This window comes from Piliocolobus tephrosceles, chromosome 8, assembly GCF_002776525.5.
Source record: "Piliocolobus tephrosceles isolate RC106 chromosome 8, ASM277652v3, whole genome shotgun sequence".
NCBI classification, from domain to species: Eukaryota; Metazoa; Chordata; class Mammalia; order Primates; family Cercopithecidae; genus Piliocolobus; species Piliocolobus tephrosceles.
In genome coordinates this window covers 131,507,446-131,527,095 of record NC_045441.1, presented here as the reverse complement: position 1 = coordinate 131,527,095, position 19,650 = coordinate 131,507,446, and the positions used below count along the sequence as shown (strand labels likewise).

The 19,650-nt window shown below is 42.6% G+C and overlaps 3 gene segments (V, D, J or C); all 3 read right to left on the bottom strand.

The window, feature by feature from the left end:
- LOC111532386 overlaps positions 1 to 19,650 on the bottom strand; it is a 512,723-nt gene that overhangs the window by 356,510 nt on the left and 136,563 nt on the right.
- Positions 1 to 19,650, bottom strand: part of LOC111521481 — a 514,718-nt gene that overhangs the window by 365,477 nt on the left and 129,591 nt on the right.
- Positions 13,522 to 14,653, bottom strand: LOC111521489. The segment is given in 2 exon segments: positions 13,522 to 14,257; positions 14,390 to 14,653. Coding segments are annotated over 2 exon segments (405 nt in total).

Sequence of the window (19,650 nt, the reverse complement as noted above, 5' to 3'; positions counted from 1 at the left end):
TTTATTTTGGTCTGTTAATACATTTCATTCAAAGTTTATTTAAAAACTGAACACCTATGGAAAAGTTTAGAGAACAATAAAACAAACAGAATCTTAAAATGTACACCTGTATACCAATTGTTAACATTTTGTGACCTTTACATCTCTCTGTATATGTTACCCTTAATTTCTGAAACGTTTTTTCCTTAGTAATTCAATATGTCTCTTCTAAACAATTGGCATTATCTTACATAACCACAAATGTCACTATTACACTCAAAAAATTAGCGTTCATATAGCATCATTATCCAGTATATACTTTACATTCAAATTTCTCCAGTTGTCTCAACACATCCCTTGGTTTTGATTTACTTTTTCCTCTAGGGCAAAATCAAAGATCATGTGTTTCAGGAGGTTGTCGGATCTCTTTAGTTACTTTTCAATGATACATCTCCTCCAGCCACTTACTATATTTTCTGTTTTTCATGACCAGAGATTTTTGAAGTGTCCTGGTCAGCTTACTTGTAAAGCAGCTCACAATAAAAATTTTCATATTATTAGAGGTTAATTACTTGTGAAATGCACACCATAGACAATGTCTATGTCCCATTGCATACAGTCAATCACAAGAACATGGAATGTCATTTGTATGCATTTTGGCAATGCTAAATTTGAGATGACTGATCCCAGACCTCTCCATTGTGAATGTGCCCTTTGCCCTTTGTAATTAAATAGTAATCCGTGTATTGATGCTTGGAAATGATGTACATATGCTGTCAGGCCCCAAAATCATATATAAGGAAATAATCATTGAAAATTTCCCAAATCTGGGGGAAGACAGCAACATCCAGGTGCCGGAAGCGTGGAGGCTGCCAATCAAATTTAACTCAAAAAGGGGTTCACCAAGACACAATATAATCAAATTACTAAAAATCAAAGCCAAAGAAAGAATACTAATATCAGCAAGCAATGAGAAACATACCACATTTAAGGAAGTCCCAGCACAGCCTTTAGCAGATTTCTTAGCATAAACCTAACAGGCCAGGAGAGAGCAGAACAGTATAATTCAAAGTACTGAAGGAAACAAAGACTGTTAGTTTAGGCATCTACTGATGGAATTTGTCTATAATTATCGAATGGTTACATTGATTTTCTAATTAGATATATCAACTAGCATTCTTCCGTAATAAAGACATTCTTATCTCTCTCTTTTTATTGTCATTATAGCCTCATAGATTTTTATAACTTGTTATAAATCAGTATCCTCATTATTCTTCTTTAATGCTTGCATTGACCCGGATTTGGCTAAGGGAGCCCCTCGAAATGGCTTCTGTGGATTTTGAACCTGTCTTCTTGATTCTGATCTTTTTCTTGATTTCTACCAAAAGATCGTCTAACACTTTTCTTTCCCTTGATATGGAAGTAATCTTTTATAAGGAATAACATTTGGAATAAAATAATGTACCTATTGTTACTGGGGAACACAAACAAAAAGCAAATACAGCCATTAGTTAATTTACTTTGTATTGTATTTTAGACCCTTCCCTGGATAGAGTTAGGACATATATAATCTTTAAAATCTTAAGTTCATATTAATAACTCCAATTCAAATCAGCACCACAGATTTCTTCCTCATCTTCCCATTTCTTATTTATATCTCTCTTCTCTTTGTAAAATATCTAATTCTAAGAAGTATCAATAAATTACTTCTCTCTTCTATAGTATACCAAAAATGTCTCAGAAGTACTGCACTAAAAACATTAGCCATAACACATCACCCAAGAGAAGTTTAATCTCAATTTCCTCTAGTATCATCACAGTACACCAGCGTAAATCTAAAGTCATTAGAGACTCTAAAAACGCAATCAAATAAAATAAGTATTACCTCCAAAGAGGTATGCAAATTGCCCATAGGCACAAGAAAAGACTTGTAACATCTTTAGTCATTAGGTAAATGCAAATCAAACCACAATGAGATATTATTCACACTTACTAGGATGGCTATAAAAATAGTAATCGTCAGCATCATATTTTTGAAAAGAAAAAGAAAAGGAAATAACAAGTCCTGGAAATGTTGTGAAGAAACTGGACATTGCTGGTGGAAAGCTAAAATCATGCAGTTGCAACAAAAAAATATTTTGGCAGTTACTCAAAATGAGAAACAGAATTACCAAAGGACCCAGAAGTTCCACTCCTAGGTACATACCCAAAAGAATTGAAAACAAGGAATCAAACAGATATTTTCAGGCCAATCTTGACTGCATCATTGTTCTCAATATCTACAAGGTGGAAACCACCCAAATGTCAACTGACTAATGAACGAATAAACAAATGTATTATATACATACAATGAATATGATTGAGAAAGAAAATAAATGAAGTTCTGATCAATGCTACAATATGGATGCATCTGGAAAGCATTATGCTAAGTGAAAGAAGCCAGAAACAAAAGGAAAAATATTCTCTGATTTCATATAAATATATTATCTACAATAGGCAAATTTGTTCATATAGAAAATAGAGTTTGCCAGAGGAGGGGGAAAGTGAAGTTATTACTTAGTGGGTACAAGGTTTCTGTTTGGGGTGACGAAAATAATTTTGGAAATGGATAATGCTGATAATTCCACAACAAGGTGAATGTACTTCATGACACTGAATTGTACATTTAAAAAATAAATTGACAAAATTATATGTTACACTCATTTTACCATACTTTTTAAAAGATGGAAAGACTACCTTCAAAACAGGAAAAACACTGACAGCTGCATTCTCCATTGTTGAACTTAAAGATAATGAAAGGGGCCGGGTGCGGTGGTTCAAGCCTGTAATCCCAGCACTTTGGGAGGCCGAGACGGGCGGATCACGAGGTCAGGAGATCGAGACCATCCTGGCTAACACAGTGAAACCCCGTCTCTACTAAAAAATACAAAAAACTAGCCGGGCGAAGTGGCAGGCACCTGCAGTCCCAGCTACTCGGGAGGCTGAGGCAGGAGAATGGCGGGAACCCGGGAGGCGGAGCTTGCAGTGAGCTGAGATCTGGCCACTGGGCTCCAGCCTGGGCGACAGAGCGAGACTGTGTCTCAGGAAAAAAAAAAAAAAAAATACCATGAAAGGAACCCAAGGGATTTAAATACACTGATAAATTTTCCAGAAATGTGGTTTGTCACAATATATCCCACAGTGAGTTTTCTGATGTAGTTGTAATTATTTTTTGTAATAAATATATGAACAATTTTCACTAGTCCATATGTCTACTCAAATGTAGGACTGTCATTCCTTGGAAAAGTATCCAATCTAGTAATTTTGAAATCATAGCTTACTGTTTCAGGTTACAATATTCTGATTGTAAGTAAGGTTGAAAAGTTATTCTCATGTTTAGTGGTAACTTATGTTTACTCTTGTGTGAATTGCCTACTCAGCCTCAGTATTGCTGTTTTTATTGGGTTGTCTTTTTTTTTTTTGAGACTGAGTCTTGCTCTGTCACCCAGCCTGGAGTCCAGTGGCGAGATCTTGGCTCACTGCAAGCTCTGCCTCCCAGGTTCATGCCATTCTCCTGCCTCAGCCTCCCGAGTAGCTGGGACTGCAGGTGCCTGCCACGACGCTCAGCTAATTTTTTGTATTTTTAGTAGAGACGGGGTTTCACGGTGTTAGCCAGGATGGTCTCAATCTCCTGACCTCGTGATCCGCCCACTCTGGCCTCCCAAAGTGCTGGGATTACAGGCGTGAGCCACCGTGCCCGGCCGGGTTGTCTTCTTAATATTAAGTAATAAGGATATTTTACTCATTCTAGATACTAATTCTCTTAGATAAAAACAGCTGTGCCACAGAAAACAAAACAAACAAAACAAATCCTAAAATCTCGCCAGCGTAGCTCTATGAAGTCTTACTTCCCATGACCACAAAGTCCAATGTGGCATGAGCAGCTTTCTTCAGTGATTGTCCACCAAATTATGACTCAGTGAGCCAGGCTGCTTCCATATTATCATCAGCCAATCTGTACCTTGTAGCTCCCAAGTTCAAGACATGGCAAAGAGAGTTGAAGAGTGTCTGTGCACAAGAGTTGACAGGAGGCTGGAGACTGCAGTGCTTGGAAAGTCCTGCTTGCAAGATTGGACTTTGGCTGAAATCTGGGAACTTGGCTGGTGAACAGTGTCCTGAACTGATGTAAAGTTTCTCCTGACTGAGAGGGGTGGCTCACTGTGCCTAGGCTGGTGTTGCAAATAATAATTATGCTGAACATGAGATTTCCTTCTGGGATCTAGACTTTTGGTTCATGCTAGACAGTAGGTGCCTGTGTGAACAGCCTCTACTAAACCCTCTTGGATGCTAAGTCTGTAATGGGCTGCCTTGGCAGAAACAGTGCACATGTGTTCGTGCATTTTTTGCTGCTGGGAGGAGAGAGAGCTCTGTGTGACCCCTCCTGGGAGGAAGAGAGCATAAGGAAGCCTGCCTGTGAATTCCTCCAGATTCCACCTGTGTGTTTTCTCTGTATGATCTGCTGCAGAGTATTTACTATGACACTTCAAAAAATCTTAGCCATGAGGACAACTCTATGCCATATACCAACACTCCAAACATGGGAGTACATTTAGAGACTCTCAACACAGTGCCACAGAATATTTTTAAGGGCCAGGCTTGAAATGAGCTGACATCATTTTATCCCACTATTCAAAATCTGGTGACATGTTCCCAACCCTCCAAATGCAAGGGAGGCCAGAAATCATGGAGGAGCTACGGGTATTCAATGATGTTCTGAATGTTCTCTGTCACACTGAATGTTCTCTGTTACACTGATTTCTCATCATTTGTATGCATTCCTCATGCCTTTCCCAGGCTGTAGCTTAACTTTTTATTTTTTTATGGTGTGTTTTGGCTTGAAACAATTTAATGCAACTAGTGTTATGAATATTGTTCTTTTGGCTTGTGGCTTCTTTTGTCTCCTCTAAAAAAGTCATCCCCCAAATGAATGCATAAAATATTTTTTTTAAATTTTTCTAGCAAACTTTCTGTTTTGCTTTTTACAATTAAGAGCAAGTGTGCCTGAAATACACTTTAATTTAAGAAATGAAGTAGAGATGTAGGACTAAGTGGGTGGTACGCATACTCAGTGCAGAAGAAAGAATTTATATAAACAATCCCCAGGGTGGAAAACAATGGACACATATGAAGAAATAACTGCATGTAGGGGAGCGTGACTGCAGCAGAGAGCCAGGGAAAACATGGTGCAAAATGATGATGAAGAGGTAGGTAAATGGCTAATGATACAGGACCTCGTGGGTCTATTACCCTTGGAAGAAAGGCCCCCCAGGAGCAGAGACCACATGGGCAAAGATTTATGACTGTGAGCTGAAGGGTAGTAGAGGGTAGGGAAAAGGGTAGATGGAAAAGTCACCCATCCCTTAGGGGAGAGAAGAATATGGTGGGTTTCAAATTGTCAAGGAAATTAGGAATCTCAACTAAAGATGCCTTCTCCATTTTACAGAAGGAAATAGGGAATTGCAGAAGCTAAGGGTGTTGAGGTGACCTCCAGTTGGTCCGAGACTGGCGTAAGAATGGACCTCAACACCAAGGGTCATATGGTGCCTGCTCCATGGCCCCCAGGCTAGCCAGGGCTCTCTGACTCCTATGAAGGCTGGGACTTGGGAGCACAGGCAACCTCAATCATTCTAACTGCCCTTTATGTGCAGAGAGGAGGCAGCTGTGCAGCACTGTGGACTCACTGCTGGCGCAGAAATACACAGATGTCTGGGAGGAGGCGGCAGACTCCAGAGTGAGGGGGAAATCCTCTTTATTTGATCTAGAGACACTGTAGCCATCTGGGACTTCTCCTTTGTTAGTGTCGGGAACACCATATGAGTAATGGATCAGTCTCAGCCCATGTCCCAGGTCTTGTCGGTACCAGAACATATTGTTGTGGTTCCAAGTCTGGTGACACGTCAAGGTCACCTGCCTTCCTGTCTCTGTGATCTTGTATCTTGGGCTCTGGGTGATTTCAGCATCCCTGTGTCCTGTAATAGAGAACAACAGATACTGATGCTGTCATCCCAATAGAAAAGCCTGCATTGAGGCCTTGGGAATTCCAGGGAAGGAGGCCCTCCTGTGACCAGTGCTCACCTGCCCACAGCAGACAAAGCGCCACATAGAAGAAGAGCCTGGTGCCCATTTCAGCTCCAGGGCAGGATCTTGTGTTTCCCAGCCCTGCTGTGGGCAAATTGAAGTTGGGCTCTAAGTGACTTGATGATGTCACTGTCCCTGCTAAATGCTTGAACTGCAGAGCTAACCTGCCACGCCCCTTCTCTTCCCCACAGGAACAAATTATTTATAACAGAGTTGAATAATGTTTAGGTCTGTTTTGAAAGAAATCTAATAAACTTCTGAACTCTTTTAGTTGGGGAATTTGTTCTTCTATGTATGCTTTATTTCCATCATGAGAAATTCTTTATTTGAATACTATTTTCACTTTTATGAATATTTCTCCAGGCTAAAGAACATTGTCATAGCAGTCCTGGTGCCTTTTATGACTTCCTGCACAAAATTCAACTCCAAGTTGAATTATTTTCCTCTTCATTTAACCTCTGGACATTTGTATGTCAGCCTACAGGGAAACCTCGGTTAAATGACATCCAGAAAGGTCTCCAAGTTTGAAGTTCAAGGTTCAAGGTCATTACTGTTTGAAGACTTGTTTCATACTGTAGCCCCTCATTACACCTGATGGGAGTGTCACCATCCAAGCTCAGGCTGCTGTGTGTTCTCATGGGCATGTTTTCCCCTTTTGCTTCAGGTGAAGCCGCAAACACTGCACCATCTAAGTCCCCTGAGTGACTTTACTTCTTGTGAAGAAGAGAGGAGGCTAATCATTAGGAATGTGGATGAAATGTTCATCCAGAACTACACCTATCTGGAGCCTCTAGGGTCACAGGAAAAGGCTCTATTCCCATCCAGAAGATCTTATATTCACCAAATGGGAGAAGGTTGATGGATTCGTAAATGTGCTATGGTGCAAAACTCACATCTAGTCCATAGCACTGCAATAGTTATTTCAGATACAACAGATTATCTATTGCACATCTTGATGCAACCTGGATGGGTAGTTCCCACAATCACGCTCCAGTGAGAGAGGACACAGAATCAGAAGTGGAGACAGGGAGGAGGCCTGTGAGCACCCCCATAGGAAGCCGTGGTTAGGGCCTGGCAAGCCCAGGAAGGACTTTCTCATCTATGCTCAGAACTCACCTGGTCCTGGGAGACTAAGAGCCACACAGAAAAGGAGCCAATCCTCATGGTTGGGCCAGGGCAGGAAAAAAAAAAAAAAAAATGCTTTTCAGATCAGGACCTTCATTTGGCAAGGCAAGGCACATAGAATTACAGAGTTCTAAGGATCGTTCCCTACATCAGGTATGATCTATCAAGAATGTTGGTATTCTCAGCAACACTCTAACTTCTCTGGGGAGATAAACACCTACCAGGAATGTATCCTTCTACTTTTAAATTAATTTATTATTAAGTATAAGACATTATAATAATTACATGTTAACATTGTCTACCTCAACTTGAAGCTTTGTCTGTTTTTTGCACTGGTGTTTCCCAAGTACCTGAACAGTACCTATGGAGTTGCTATGAAGCCAGTGAAGAATAACCTCAGGCCTTCTCACTTGCACAGGATCTTTTCAACATTTCGCTATTTCGCATTCTCTTTTGCAAAGAGCTACCTAAAATGTATCAGCTTTGTGTCCCACAAAACTTGAATCTAGTCTTCACCCATAACTTATTAAATGTTTGTTGAATGAATGAAGAAAGGAATGAATGATTATCTGAGTCCAGGCAGATTCTACTTCTGTATTCAGTTCAAAACAAGTTTGAAGTTTTAAGGGAGCAGAGAGCCATCCTGAGAATGTTGGGAACTCCAGATGAATCCAAATGGATTTGGAAAAGATTAGTTTGTATACATCATCATAAGACTTTTTAAATGAATGAGTAGCAGTATGAATAAAAGACAAACAGTGGTCTCCTTCAAAAGGAACGGTCTTTGGATGGTTGCTTCATTCCATCACTGCCACAGTTTAGTCTGTCTCTGAAGACTGCCTGTGATGGGGAGACTTGGGTGCATGCAGCTGATTTGGGAAATGATTCCAGGAAGAAGTAAGAGAGAAAGAAAAATAGGGAAGGGAGAAACCAGGATGAAGGTGCAATATTCTATTTTTGCTGGGGCAACAGGAGATGGAATCCATCAGGACCTCCAAGAGCATAGGATGTTCTCTGGAGTATCTGCATGAATGAGCAGGTTGGAGCTTTTGTCCCCCTGTCCTGTTCCACCAGGAGCATCAGGACCTCTGGCTGTCTTTGAGTACAGCACAAGTGAATTCAGATAATATCAGAGAAGGCCCCAGAGCAGGAAGCAGCAACATTCCCAGCAGGCAGCGTGGAAGGGCACAGTCAGCAGGAGGTGAATGGGAACTGGCACTGTCCACGGCAGCAAGGCTGAAGTCAGAGAGGGGTGGAGGGGAGGTCATGGAAGCCTCTAGAAGCTCCTCTGTGATCTCCTTTCTGATAAAGCTGTGCCTTCTCCTATCAGCTCTGTTGTGTGATAGCCAATTGCACTAAAACCATGTCTTTCTGGGAGCACCACACCTTCATGCATATCAAACTCAGTTATCAAGCAGGAAGTTCATAAGGGGGAACATTTTCATATTTCCTTAAATGGCAACTCTTTATGTTAATTTTGCATAATGAACTATCAGACTACTACATTTGCATTTTAGATGACTTTGTGTCTGAAACCTGGTTGAATCAGGCAAAAGTAATCTGTGCTTGCCTTTGTTACCAGAATTTCAGAGAGTAAATAATTGTGCTACATTGGAGATTTGTCAGAGAATTTATAGGGACCTAAGATTTATTGAACCTACACTTTAGATGACTCTAATTTTTAAAATTATCTCTCTAAAATCTCTGCAAGACTGGCCAACATGGTGAAACCCCGCCTCCACTAAAAATACAAAAATTAGCTGGGCTTGGTGGTGTGTGCCTTTAGTCCTAGCTACTCAGGAGGCTGAGGCAGTAGAATTGCTTGAACTCGGGAGGCGGAGGTTGCAATGAGCCAAGATCACGCCACTGAATTCCAGCCTGGCGACAGAGCAAGGCTCTATTTCAAAAAAAAAAAAAAAAAAAAATCTCTGCAAATTGAATTCAGTTTACAAATGAGAACACTCAGCCAAATATATTTCAGGTGACCAGCCCAAGGGTTCAGAATATGAACTGCCGAGGTCTCCTTGTCTCTTTGATGAATGAGGACTACAATCTGCATTTATAGATATTTTTAACTCCCTTTCTTCACTATTTCTGTTGGTCTCAGTCTATTCCTTTGCAAGATATTTATCTTTCTTGGACTGCTTTAAAAATCATCTCTTTATCATTCATATTCTTCTATTTTAACACTGAGGTAACTATTTAACCTGGGATTTATTTGAATTCTTCAAACTCACGTTTTAGGTCTTTAGTTGTCCCAGAAATTTCTCAGCTAGCATCACACACAATATCACCTCTTATCATTCTCCTTGTTTTCTTTCTCTTACACTTCAATGACATATAATAATAAATGGGAAATTCTTATGAAATGTTACATATATTCTAATATAACTGAAACCTCCATTGTTTCTTCTCTGTTGCTTCACTTCTGTTTCATATTATACAGTTAATATTTTGTGTTGTTCTGGGTAACTTCTTCAGATTTGTCTTTGAAATCAATAATAATCTCTTCAATGAGCATTAATCTGCTCTTCACTTTATCCATTTTCTTTCAGTCATTTTAGGGATCATTTCTAGACATCCCACTTAATGCTTTTTAAAAAGTTATCTAACAGTTTCTGAGAGTCTCTTTTTTCTTGTTCAGCTTTCAGTTCTCTTTTGTGTGCATTTAACTATAGCTCTTCAAACTTTCGTATCTCATGATGCTAAAATTAAACCTTCAGGCTGCCTATTCGGAATGTTTATGAATTCTGCCAACTTTTCCTCATTGGTTTTTTGTTTTAATATTCTTCATAATGGGAGTATATTTGTCTGGCATTCGTCTCTGGAGTGTTGGAGAGGCTAAGATTAAGAGTGCACAGCTTCAACAGGCCATACCATCCGCAAGTGTCTCCAGTCTCACCGCCAGATGCATGAGTCAAGAGCTGTCTGCTGCACTCCGGGCTGCTAAGCACACCATGGATTATGTTCCTCGTATCGTAATCTTTTCTCAGGACAACCCCCGTGTAGGCTCCAGAAGAGAATTCTGATTTTCTAATTCTTTGTCTTTATACTATCTCCACAAATTAGAGCCCACGGGCCCCTGAAGTTCTATATAATGAAACTTCCTAATTCTGCAAACATTATCTCTTCTTTCCTTTTTGTCCTACCCAAATCTTCAGGCACTAGCCTATATATGCAAATTACACTTGTAGACTTTATACCTATTCAAGTTAAACAACATACCGTATTTTAAATTAAAAATTCCCAGACCAGCTGACAAACTGGCTTCCATAAAGAGTGGCCTGGCCGGGCGCGGTGGCTCAAGCCTGTAATCCCGGCACTTTGGGAGGCCGAGACGGGCGGATCAAGAGGTCAGGAGATCAAGACCATCCCGGCTAATATGGTGAAATCCCGTCTCTACTAAAAAAAAATACAAAAAAGTAGCCAGGCAAGGTGGCAGGCGCCCGTAGTCCCAGCTACTCGGGAGGCTGAGGCAGGAGAATGGCGTAAACCGGGGAGGCAGAGCTTGCAGTGAGCTGAGATCCGGCCGCTGCACTCCAGCCTGGGCCACAGAGTGAGACTCCGTCTCAAAAAAAAAAAAAAAAAAAGAGTGGCCCTAGGCTTGTTCGACGAGTGAACGCTTGTTTATAAACCCCTGCAGACCATCTCAGTCATAGAGAGACTCTTCAACTCTTAAATATTCCGGACTCTGGATAACCAGGAACTAAAATGTGAAAAAGAAAGTCCTAGTAAAGAGATTTGTTTTACCACGGGTTGTCTTAAGACTATACTGGAGAGATACCCTCGGTTTACTACTAGTTCCAACTTATTAAAAATAAAATGAATATACTTTACATTGAAATCACATGCTCTTCATTTCCGTTTAATGGGATTAAGAGGTTCAATTAATCACAAATTAAATCTGCCTGGATATCTAGATAGACCTGGTGGTCAAGAGGACAAAACTCTTTTTTTTTTTAGAGATGGAGTCTTGCTCTGTTGCCCAGGCTGGAGTGCAGTGACAATATCTCAGCTCACTGCAACCTCCACCTCCTGGGTTTAAGCAATTCTCCTGCCTCAGCTTCCCGAGTAGCTGGGACTACAGGTATGTGCCACCATGCCCAGCTATTTTTTTTTTTTTTTTTTTAGTAGAAACGGGGTTTCACAATATGTTGGCCAGGCTGCTCTCGAACTCCTGACCTCAGGTGACCCGCCCACCTCGGGCTTCCAAAGTGCTGGGATTACAGGCATGAGCCACCATGCCTGGCTAACAAAACTCTATTGGCAAGATCGTTTGTGGTGGTTGGTCAATGTGGAACAGGAAAGAGGCCGGTATCTGAATTAGTTGCTGTGGGGTTAGATGCTGGGACTTGTGATATCCTGGGTACTCAGCTGATTTGGGGGTCCAAGTGTGAGGTATGTCTTACTGGAAACTGAATGAAGTCAGAAGAAGGATTTTCTTAGGAAATTTTCTTTCAGTCTCCTCAGACATATTTGGGCACTTCTACCCTGTCTGTTTTTTCCTGTTTAGGGCCAGGTCTACACAGGGAAGAAGGCATCTCTACAATACTGTATTCTTACCCTCATCAGAGAAATGCGGGGCTAGTCCCTCAGTTCTGAGAGTTTCACTTTGAGTTTGTCCTCAGATTACTGAGCTGGGGGTCAGCTATGAATCCATGAAGCACATTTCTCATACTGTGGAGCCCAAAGGGAGACCAGAGTACTTGCTTGGGGTATAACAGAACTGGGCCCTGGAAAGCAGCTAGAGGTGAGCTTCCCTCCCACTGTCTCCGTGGGTCGCCACACTTTGACCAGGAGCCCTGATGTCCATGCAACTGCAGCAGGGCGGAAGCTCAGGAAGGAGACGGGAGCAGGAGGCAGAGCCCTGCATCTGAGTGGAGGGAGACTGCAGGCACAAGTTAAAAGAAAAGCCAGTAGCTGGGGCCTGGAACATCTAGGACAGAGACACCTAAGTTGCGTCCACATTCACCTGGGCAGCAGTGGTGCCCCCAAAAGTGGAGCCTGGAGACCACGGTAGGTTGAAACAGGTATTATGTGACCAGATGCCTCAACCTGGGAGAATCCATACTATACCGGGTTGTGTTAAGTCAACTTAGCCAGGACAAAAAATTATATTTCTAAGAATGCCTGTATCTTTATGATTCTGGGTTACAGTTGGTCAAGGAACTATTTGTGTGAAGTTTGCAAGACAGAAGTAAAACTGTCACCACTATACTTGGTAGGATATTAGGCTAAATGAGATAAGCCAATCGCAAAAAGACAAAAATCTGCATAATGTCATTTACATGAGTTATCTAAAATAGTCCAACTCAAGGAAGCAAAGACTAGAATGGTAGTTGTCAGGGTCTGGGGAATGGAGTAAATGGGGAGTTGCTGCCAATGTGTATAAAATTTCAATCATGCAAGATGAATGAGATCTAGAGATCTGCTGTACAACATCATGACCTCAGATTATAAAACTGTGCTGTGCACTTACAAGTCTATAAAAAGGGTAGATCTCATGTTAAATATTATTACTAAAAACTTTTAAAAATCTGGCAAAAGGATATAGGTAGCCAAAGAGAGAAAGAGAAGAAATAGGAAATTCATATAAATCAGAAACTGAGTAAACTAATTAGAATATACCAAAAATTGCAGACCTCGAAACCCTCAAATGCAAGAAACACCCTTTTCTTCATTTTTAAAAATTTTCCCTTTTTTCCAATTATCTTTTTTTTCATTGTATATTTCATGTGATGTAATCCCTTGTACAAAGTAGGATGCCCCAAAAGATTTATTGATAAAGGATAAAAAATGGGCCTGACGCAATGGTTCACACCTGTAATCCCAGCACATTGGGAGGCCAAGGCAGGTAGATCACCTGAGGTCGGGAGTTTGAGGCCAGCCTGGCCAACATGGAGAAACTCCGTCTCTACTAAAAACACAAAACTGGCCAGGTGTGGTGGAGGCTGCCTGGGAGGCTGAGGCAGGAGAATCGCTTGAACCTAGGAGGTGGAGGTTGCAGTGAGCCGAGATAGCACCACGGCACTCCAGCCTGGGCAACAAGAGCGCAACTCTGTCTAAAAAAAAATAATAAAATAAAAATAAAAAATAAAAAATATTAACTTTGCATTGGGCACAGGAAGACTACATGCCCCATGAAAACCATTTCCTGCCCTTTGTTGTGAACCTGGGAAAGCTCCCTCCTCATACAGTCTCCGTAAAACAGATGACCTGGCCTTGCCCATAGGAGGGCTACAGAGCAGAAAACTGCACCTTTCTTTTCTTTCTTTTTTTTTTAAATCACGATAAAGAGTAAATGGGTATGTTTTGCCTGGAAATCATGTGTTCACTGGACTTGTCAGGGAAGAAGTTATCATGATCACAGCTTCATGCATGACCTTAGCATCCTGCTCTTGGGGACACAAAAAGGGGACACCAGGTAAAAGGACAGATCTCCGGAGTGAGGAGGGACAGTGCAGAGGTGTTGAAAAAACAGACTTCAGCTAGCTATTAAATATGAGCCCCAGGACATCTGCTGTCCCTCAGATATGTAAACAGGTAAAATAATACTTCGCTTAGACAGTTTCAGTGAGCATTAAACTAGATCTCACACAGAAGCACCAGCGAGTGCCTGGGAAAGGCCTGTCCGCTCTCCAGGGCCTGAGGCCCTCTGGCTGGCAGCCCTCCTCTCACCGTCACTTCCTGAGTAGGGATGGAATGTTATTGCACAGAAAGCTGATGCTCATGCAGGGCTGTGCTTCGCTGCTGGCACAGAAATACAAAGCCGAGTCCCCCAGCTCCAGAGAGCTCAGGTTTAGTTCAGAGTGCAAGTCAGGGAACTGTTGTGCTGAGAATCTTTCAAGAATGTTTCCTTTTGCTCTCTCTTCCCCATTATAATACTGAATGAGGAACTGGAGGCCCTGGCCCAGGCTCTGTTGGTACCAGTACACAGAGAGGTCTCCAGACCTAGGGGAGCATCTCAGCGTCACTTGCTGTCCAATTGCTGTGATCAGGTGCTTTGGGGTTTGTGTGACTCCAGAATCCACTGAGCCTGTGTGACAGAAGACAGAAGTTAAGCATAAGGCAGAGAAGAAAGCCTCCTGTTGAAGCCATCATCGGCCTGCGTGCATTTCAGGGACAGGAAATGGAGATGGGAGACTTTGAAGCTGTGCCCAGGACTCACCTGCTCCCAGGAGACAAAAGGCCACACAGCAGAGGAGCCTGAAGCCCATGGCAGGATCTCCCAGCTCCGGGCTGGTATCTCTGTAGTAAGTATTCTGCAGTTCCCAAGCTCTCTTCTTCCTGATAGGAGCATTGGCCTGTGATGTCACCGCACTGACGTACTTTCCCCTGCCAGCCACTCCAGCCCACTGTACTCTTTGGCAGGCCTCAGGTTCTGCTACTCCATGTACTATTCCTGTCTTGCACAGGCCAGAAGCTAAACGTGAGGAGGATTGAACACAGTCCCCACATGCCCACATCACACCTTACTTTCCTCTGCCCGCCCTGTCCCTGCCCTGACACTGATTCCCCAGCCCTTGCCACCCCAGCCCGTTCACCCTCTACTGCCCGTGTAGAGGCAGAGACACTCCCTCCTTGGTACAAACCGAGGTCTCTGGCACCCCAACTCTTCCAAGGCAATGAGAGTTTGTGCTTAACTCTACGTGTCCAGGCCCCACTCAGGGAATTCCATCCACTCCGCTGATGCCAGCAGGCAGCCAGGCATCCCCTTCAGCCCCTTCTCTCGGCCCCTCTCCCACCCCTCCACTGAGTTCTCTGCAGCATTGTGGAGCCACAGCGCCTCCAAGTGGCCAACAGTCTACAATCTCATGGATTCATACTTTCTGACGCGATATGCTCAAATTGTCCAAATCAGAAACAGAGATGCCCCCACTCCTGCCACCCCCACCCTCTAACACACCCTCTTCATGCTTTTCAAAAGAGTCAATTTAGGGTTGATTTTCAAATCCACCCTTCGCCAATGGAGTCAGAGGACACATGAGCCAACATTTTGATTCCAAAATAAACAATTGTTACATAGTTGCAAATAATGTGTTAAGATGGTAGAGACCAGCCAGAATTATAAAGGCCATACAATTAAACAGTGTGATGATATCAAGGAGACCCAGCCTGGAAACCCTATATTCCACAGCTAATCCTGGTTAATTATACTCGTATGTTTTCATATATTGTATTTAGATTCATTATTACTACATTTTAGATAGTGCATTTTACAAAAGGGTTTCTAGATTTTAAAAATTTACTTCTAAATCATAAAAATTTGAAATGAATAACACTGCCAGCTGTAATCAAACAGATTCCGTTGGTTCTCACATTTGCTATCATTATGCAGAAGTGACTTTGATCTCTGACCAGGAAATAGTTAGTGGTTAATAATATCCCTCATATTAATAATAGCAACACTATATAAGCAGGAATTAACATACATTTCACAAAACTTAATTAATACTTGGCTTTTCCTATGAAAATAATAAAGATGTTAGTATAGTACAATGCTGGGGAATGTCATGGTAAGAAGTGAAGAGGAAAGCAACGTAAGCCCATTCTTGACCAATAAGCAGGATCTGGCTGTTTCTTGGGAGACAGAGGTCCTTCCAGGCTGTGGAAATACTGAGCACAAATGCAGAGAATGCAAAGGCTGCAGAGTTTTAGGAAATATTCAAAGAGGTGTTTGGTCACGGAAGGTAACGGATCTGGATGGTGAGTGTCAGAAAGAGATACAATGGAAGCAGAATGTATCTTTGGGGAAATGGGAGAGCCTTTATCTGTTTACCCTCAGCAGTGAAATGAATTCCTCTGTTTTGAGACTTGAGATCTAAGTCCAGAAGGAAGACATTGGAACTAGCTCCAGGGCCCTCCCACGGGGCGACAGGCTATGTGGCGATGACTATCCTAGACTGGCTCTGGGGTGATGCCAGTTGTTACAAGGCCTTGCTGCATATTTTCCAGCAATTGAAAACTTTGACAGGTTATATTGCAGAGAACACAATTTTTTATCATCTGGTAGCTCTACTTCTATTTTTTCATAATCTTTAATCATGTTCTCCTCAAATTTCTCCAAACCAAATCTCAATTTCTTCTCCCTTAATTATATAAAGCAAACCCTTGAGATTTTACCTTCTGTACTACACATCTGTCGAACAATCCTGACACCAAAATGAATTTCTTTTTCTAAAAAAGAGAGTGCCAGCTACTGTATCATTATTGTGTACAGCATCCGACAAAGAAGGTAATTTTGCTGTGAACCTCCTGAAGCAGCAGCATCCTCTGAGCAGATCCTCCTGGCCTTGTTTCTGCCAGCCTTTCTCACAGCTGTCTGGTCTGAGACTGCCATACATGGAAGCAGAGAGATTAGTGCACAGAGTTCCAGTGACTCTGCCAGGCTGTGCCAAGCTGCTGGCACAGAGATACAGGCCCGAGTCCCCCAGCTCCAAGGCACTCACATTCATCTCAGAGTGATAGTTACGGAACTGGCGCCCTGAGAATCGATCAGGGAAGTTTCCTTCTGATCTCCTTAACTCATTAGCATATTCGAAGATAAACTGGGGCCCCTGACCCGGGGCCTGTTGGTACCAGGACACACTAGTGTGCCCAGAGATAGGAGAGCATCTCAGAGTCACTTGCTGTCCTCTCGTTTTGATCAGGTGCGTGGGACTTTGGGTGACTCCAGCTTGCACTGGGCCTGTGGGAAAAGCAGATGGAGGATGAGCCAGGAGACAGCCTGGAGACCCTCCCCAAGGTAAAGTGGAGGACACAGGGGTGGGAAAGCTGAGAATGGGGCTGCTGTCCAGTGCACAGGACTCACCTGCTCCCAGGAGACAAAGCAGCACCCAGCAGAGGAGGCTGGGGCCCATGGCACAGTGGGGCAGGCAGCACTGCACCTGATGCAAAGCTTGGTCCTCCTGGGGAAGAGCTGAGTGAGTTCTGGGCCTTAATTTTGCTGATGCAAGGAGTATCTTGTGATGTCACTGTCCTCCCCCTACAGGCTTCCTGAGTCCCGTGCTCCCCACAACCCAAACTCTCTCCCTGTCCTGCAGAGCAGAAGGGTTGGGTGAGGGCAGAAGCTTCTGTGATGAGACAGTTGCTCCTCTGCCTACACTGCTCCAGCTCCCAGGCTGCCCCATCGCCCTCTCACCCTCCTCCCACCTAGTGCTGCGGTGCTCCGTGCTGGAACTCACACACCTGCCCATCAGCAGAGGGTGAAAAGCCTGTGATTAAACCTTCCTGTTCCAGCTCTTCCTGGCTGTCCTAAGGTCATCTCTCTGACGCTAGATTCAACCAAATTTTCTGGTTCTATTTTTTCATCTTCAGATAACATTTCCAGCCCCTCCCTTGAGTGGCCAGTGGTACGAAGTCCCCAAGATTTAGTCTATCTGATCAGATCCAAAGCAGACCTAGGTTGTCTGTAAATTAAGAGTACAGACTCCCCAGAAATAACACTAGGGTTTTATCAGCTCACAGAACACACCTAGCCAGCCAGTTTGGGATTCAGCACCCTCAAGGCCATCTTATTCATAGTGATCTGGATAATTTATGTTAATTTCTCCAGATCCACTCTGCCTTCAGAGGCTGACCCCAGTGTATTATGTTAACTGGCTCCCTTCTTCTCTAACTCCAGAGTGAGTTTGGCTAATGGGAGACAATGTCAGGAGAGCAGACGGAGGTAGGGTCACCACTTGTTCTGATTTGTCTATGCCCTGGTTCTCCTCTTGCTGCATTATTTTATATTGGTTACTCTTCCCTATCAAAGGCCATAGCACCTTATAGGCAGCCTTGTCTTAAAGCTATAGTACCAGCTTTGGGTATCCACATTGCTTTGGGATCCACATTGCTTTGGGATCCACATCCTCTCCTACGAATTTCAGGCCAATGTGAGTAAGAGCCACAGATTCTGCTATTCCTAAGCTACTTTTACTTCTCTTACTGGGTTCCCTTAACCCTGCGACACCTTTGCAAATACTCCTTTTGTCCCTCCTTGATATCTCCAGGACCACAAGTAATAGAAACAGCAATGGAAAAGCGAGTCTGGGATATTTTATTTTGCCTTGAGAGTTAACACAATTTCTAACATTCTGCCATTACGAGTAATAAGATTTCTAACATCCTGCAATGAGCATTGCTAAAAGAGTCAGGAGAACCATGAGAAATATGCATACGAAAATAAACCATGTGACAGTGGACGTAGAATCCAAAGAGATTCCAGCAGAGACTCATGGTGCACGCTCACCTACTGTGACCTATCCCCATAAAAGATGGGAGTCCTATACAAATAAATGCTTGTATTCTGTACAGTCCAATTTAGAAATGCATCATATAAAATAAGAATAAGACAGGAACACACTCATGACCACATAAAATACGGAGAATGTGAGACATGCTTCTTGCTGAGATATACAACAGCCAAATTTAGTATCAAAATGAGCTGGACTGATAAGAGGCTAAGACACAACCGAGGATCAATGGCAGAAAGAAAGTTATAGACAAAGAAAAAAATGCTCACTCGCTGTTGAAGTCATACCAAGAACCATGAACTGTTATAAATGTAATAATTTGAGAAATTGGGCGTTCATCGGTCTCACATATTAGCCTTTCATTTTGGTTTTCAGCAGCTTAGCCAATTGGTGAATTTTTTTTTTTTTTTTTTGCCAAGCAAGCAGCCCACTCCTCTTTTTGTGAGGGGGGTCCTGGGTGACCCCGCACTCCCCTCTTGGCAGCCTCACGGGGGACATTGGGCACAGAAGAGACATATGGGGTTCTCTGCACATGGGGCGTGTATTTCCTGTGAAACCCAGCTATGGTCCTCCCAGTCCTTCAGTTAATGGATCCCAACATAAGAAGTCTTGCACCGGGATATGGGATTCTCCCTGTGGATGCTAAAGAGGACTACAGGCTAAAGGAAAATGAAATGCGTGTTCTGTATTATTTTATAATATTTTACAAGAAAAACAAGTTAAGAGACTCACGGATTCTAATCCAAGTCACAGTGATGGTAAGAATTAAGTTCCTTCCTTCATCTATCCTCAGAGGAACTCAAACAGGTACTTAAGTAAGAGGCTTATAATCTTTTTTATAATTCTACTAGCTGATTATTTTCAGGTCTAATGGCAGAGTTTGTTGCATCTATCAACATTTTCCCTAAGTGGATTGTTCACTTGTGTGTTTGTAACTTTATAATGAAAAAATCGAATTTTCTTGTGCTCCAAAGAACACATGCTTGGTATCCAAAGGAACCAAAGCCAAGGTGATGTTATGTGTACTATATGAGAATCCGAGATCACTCAAGCAGGCCAAAGCTTCCCAGTTGCTTTCTGCTTTTTTCTTCTCCCCTGAAAAGAAAGTGAAATATGAATTTCATGTTGGAAGCTACCGTTCCTTTGCACAATTCCCAGAATATTCCAAATTGAGGAAAATAGCGTTATGTTG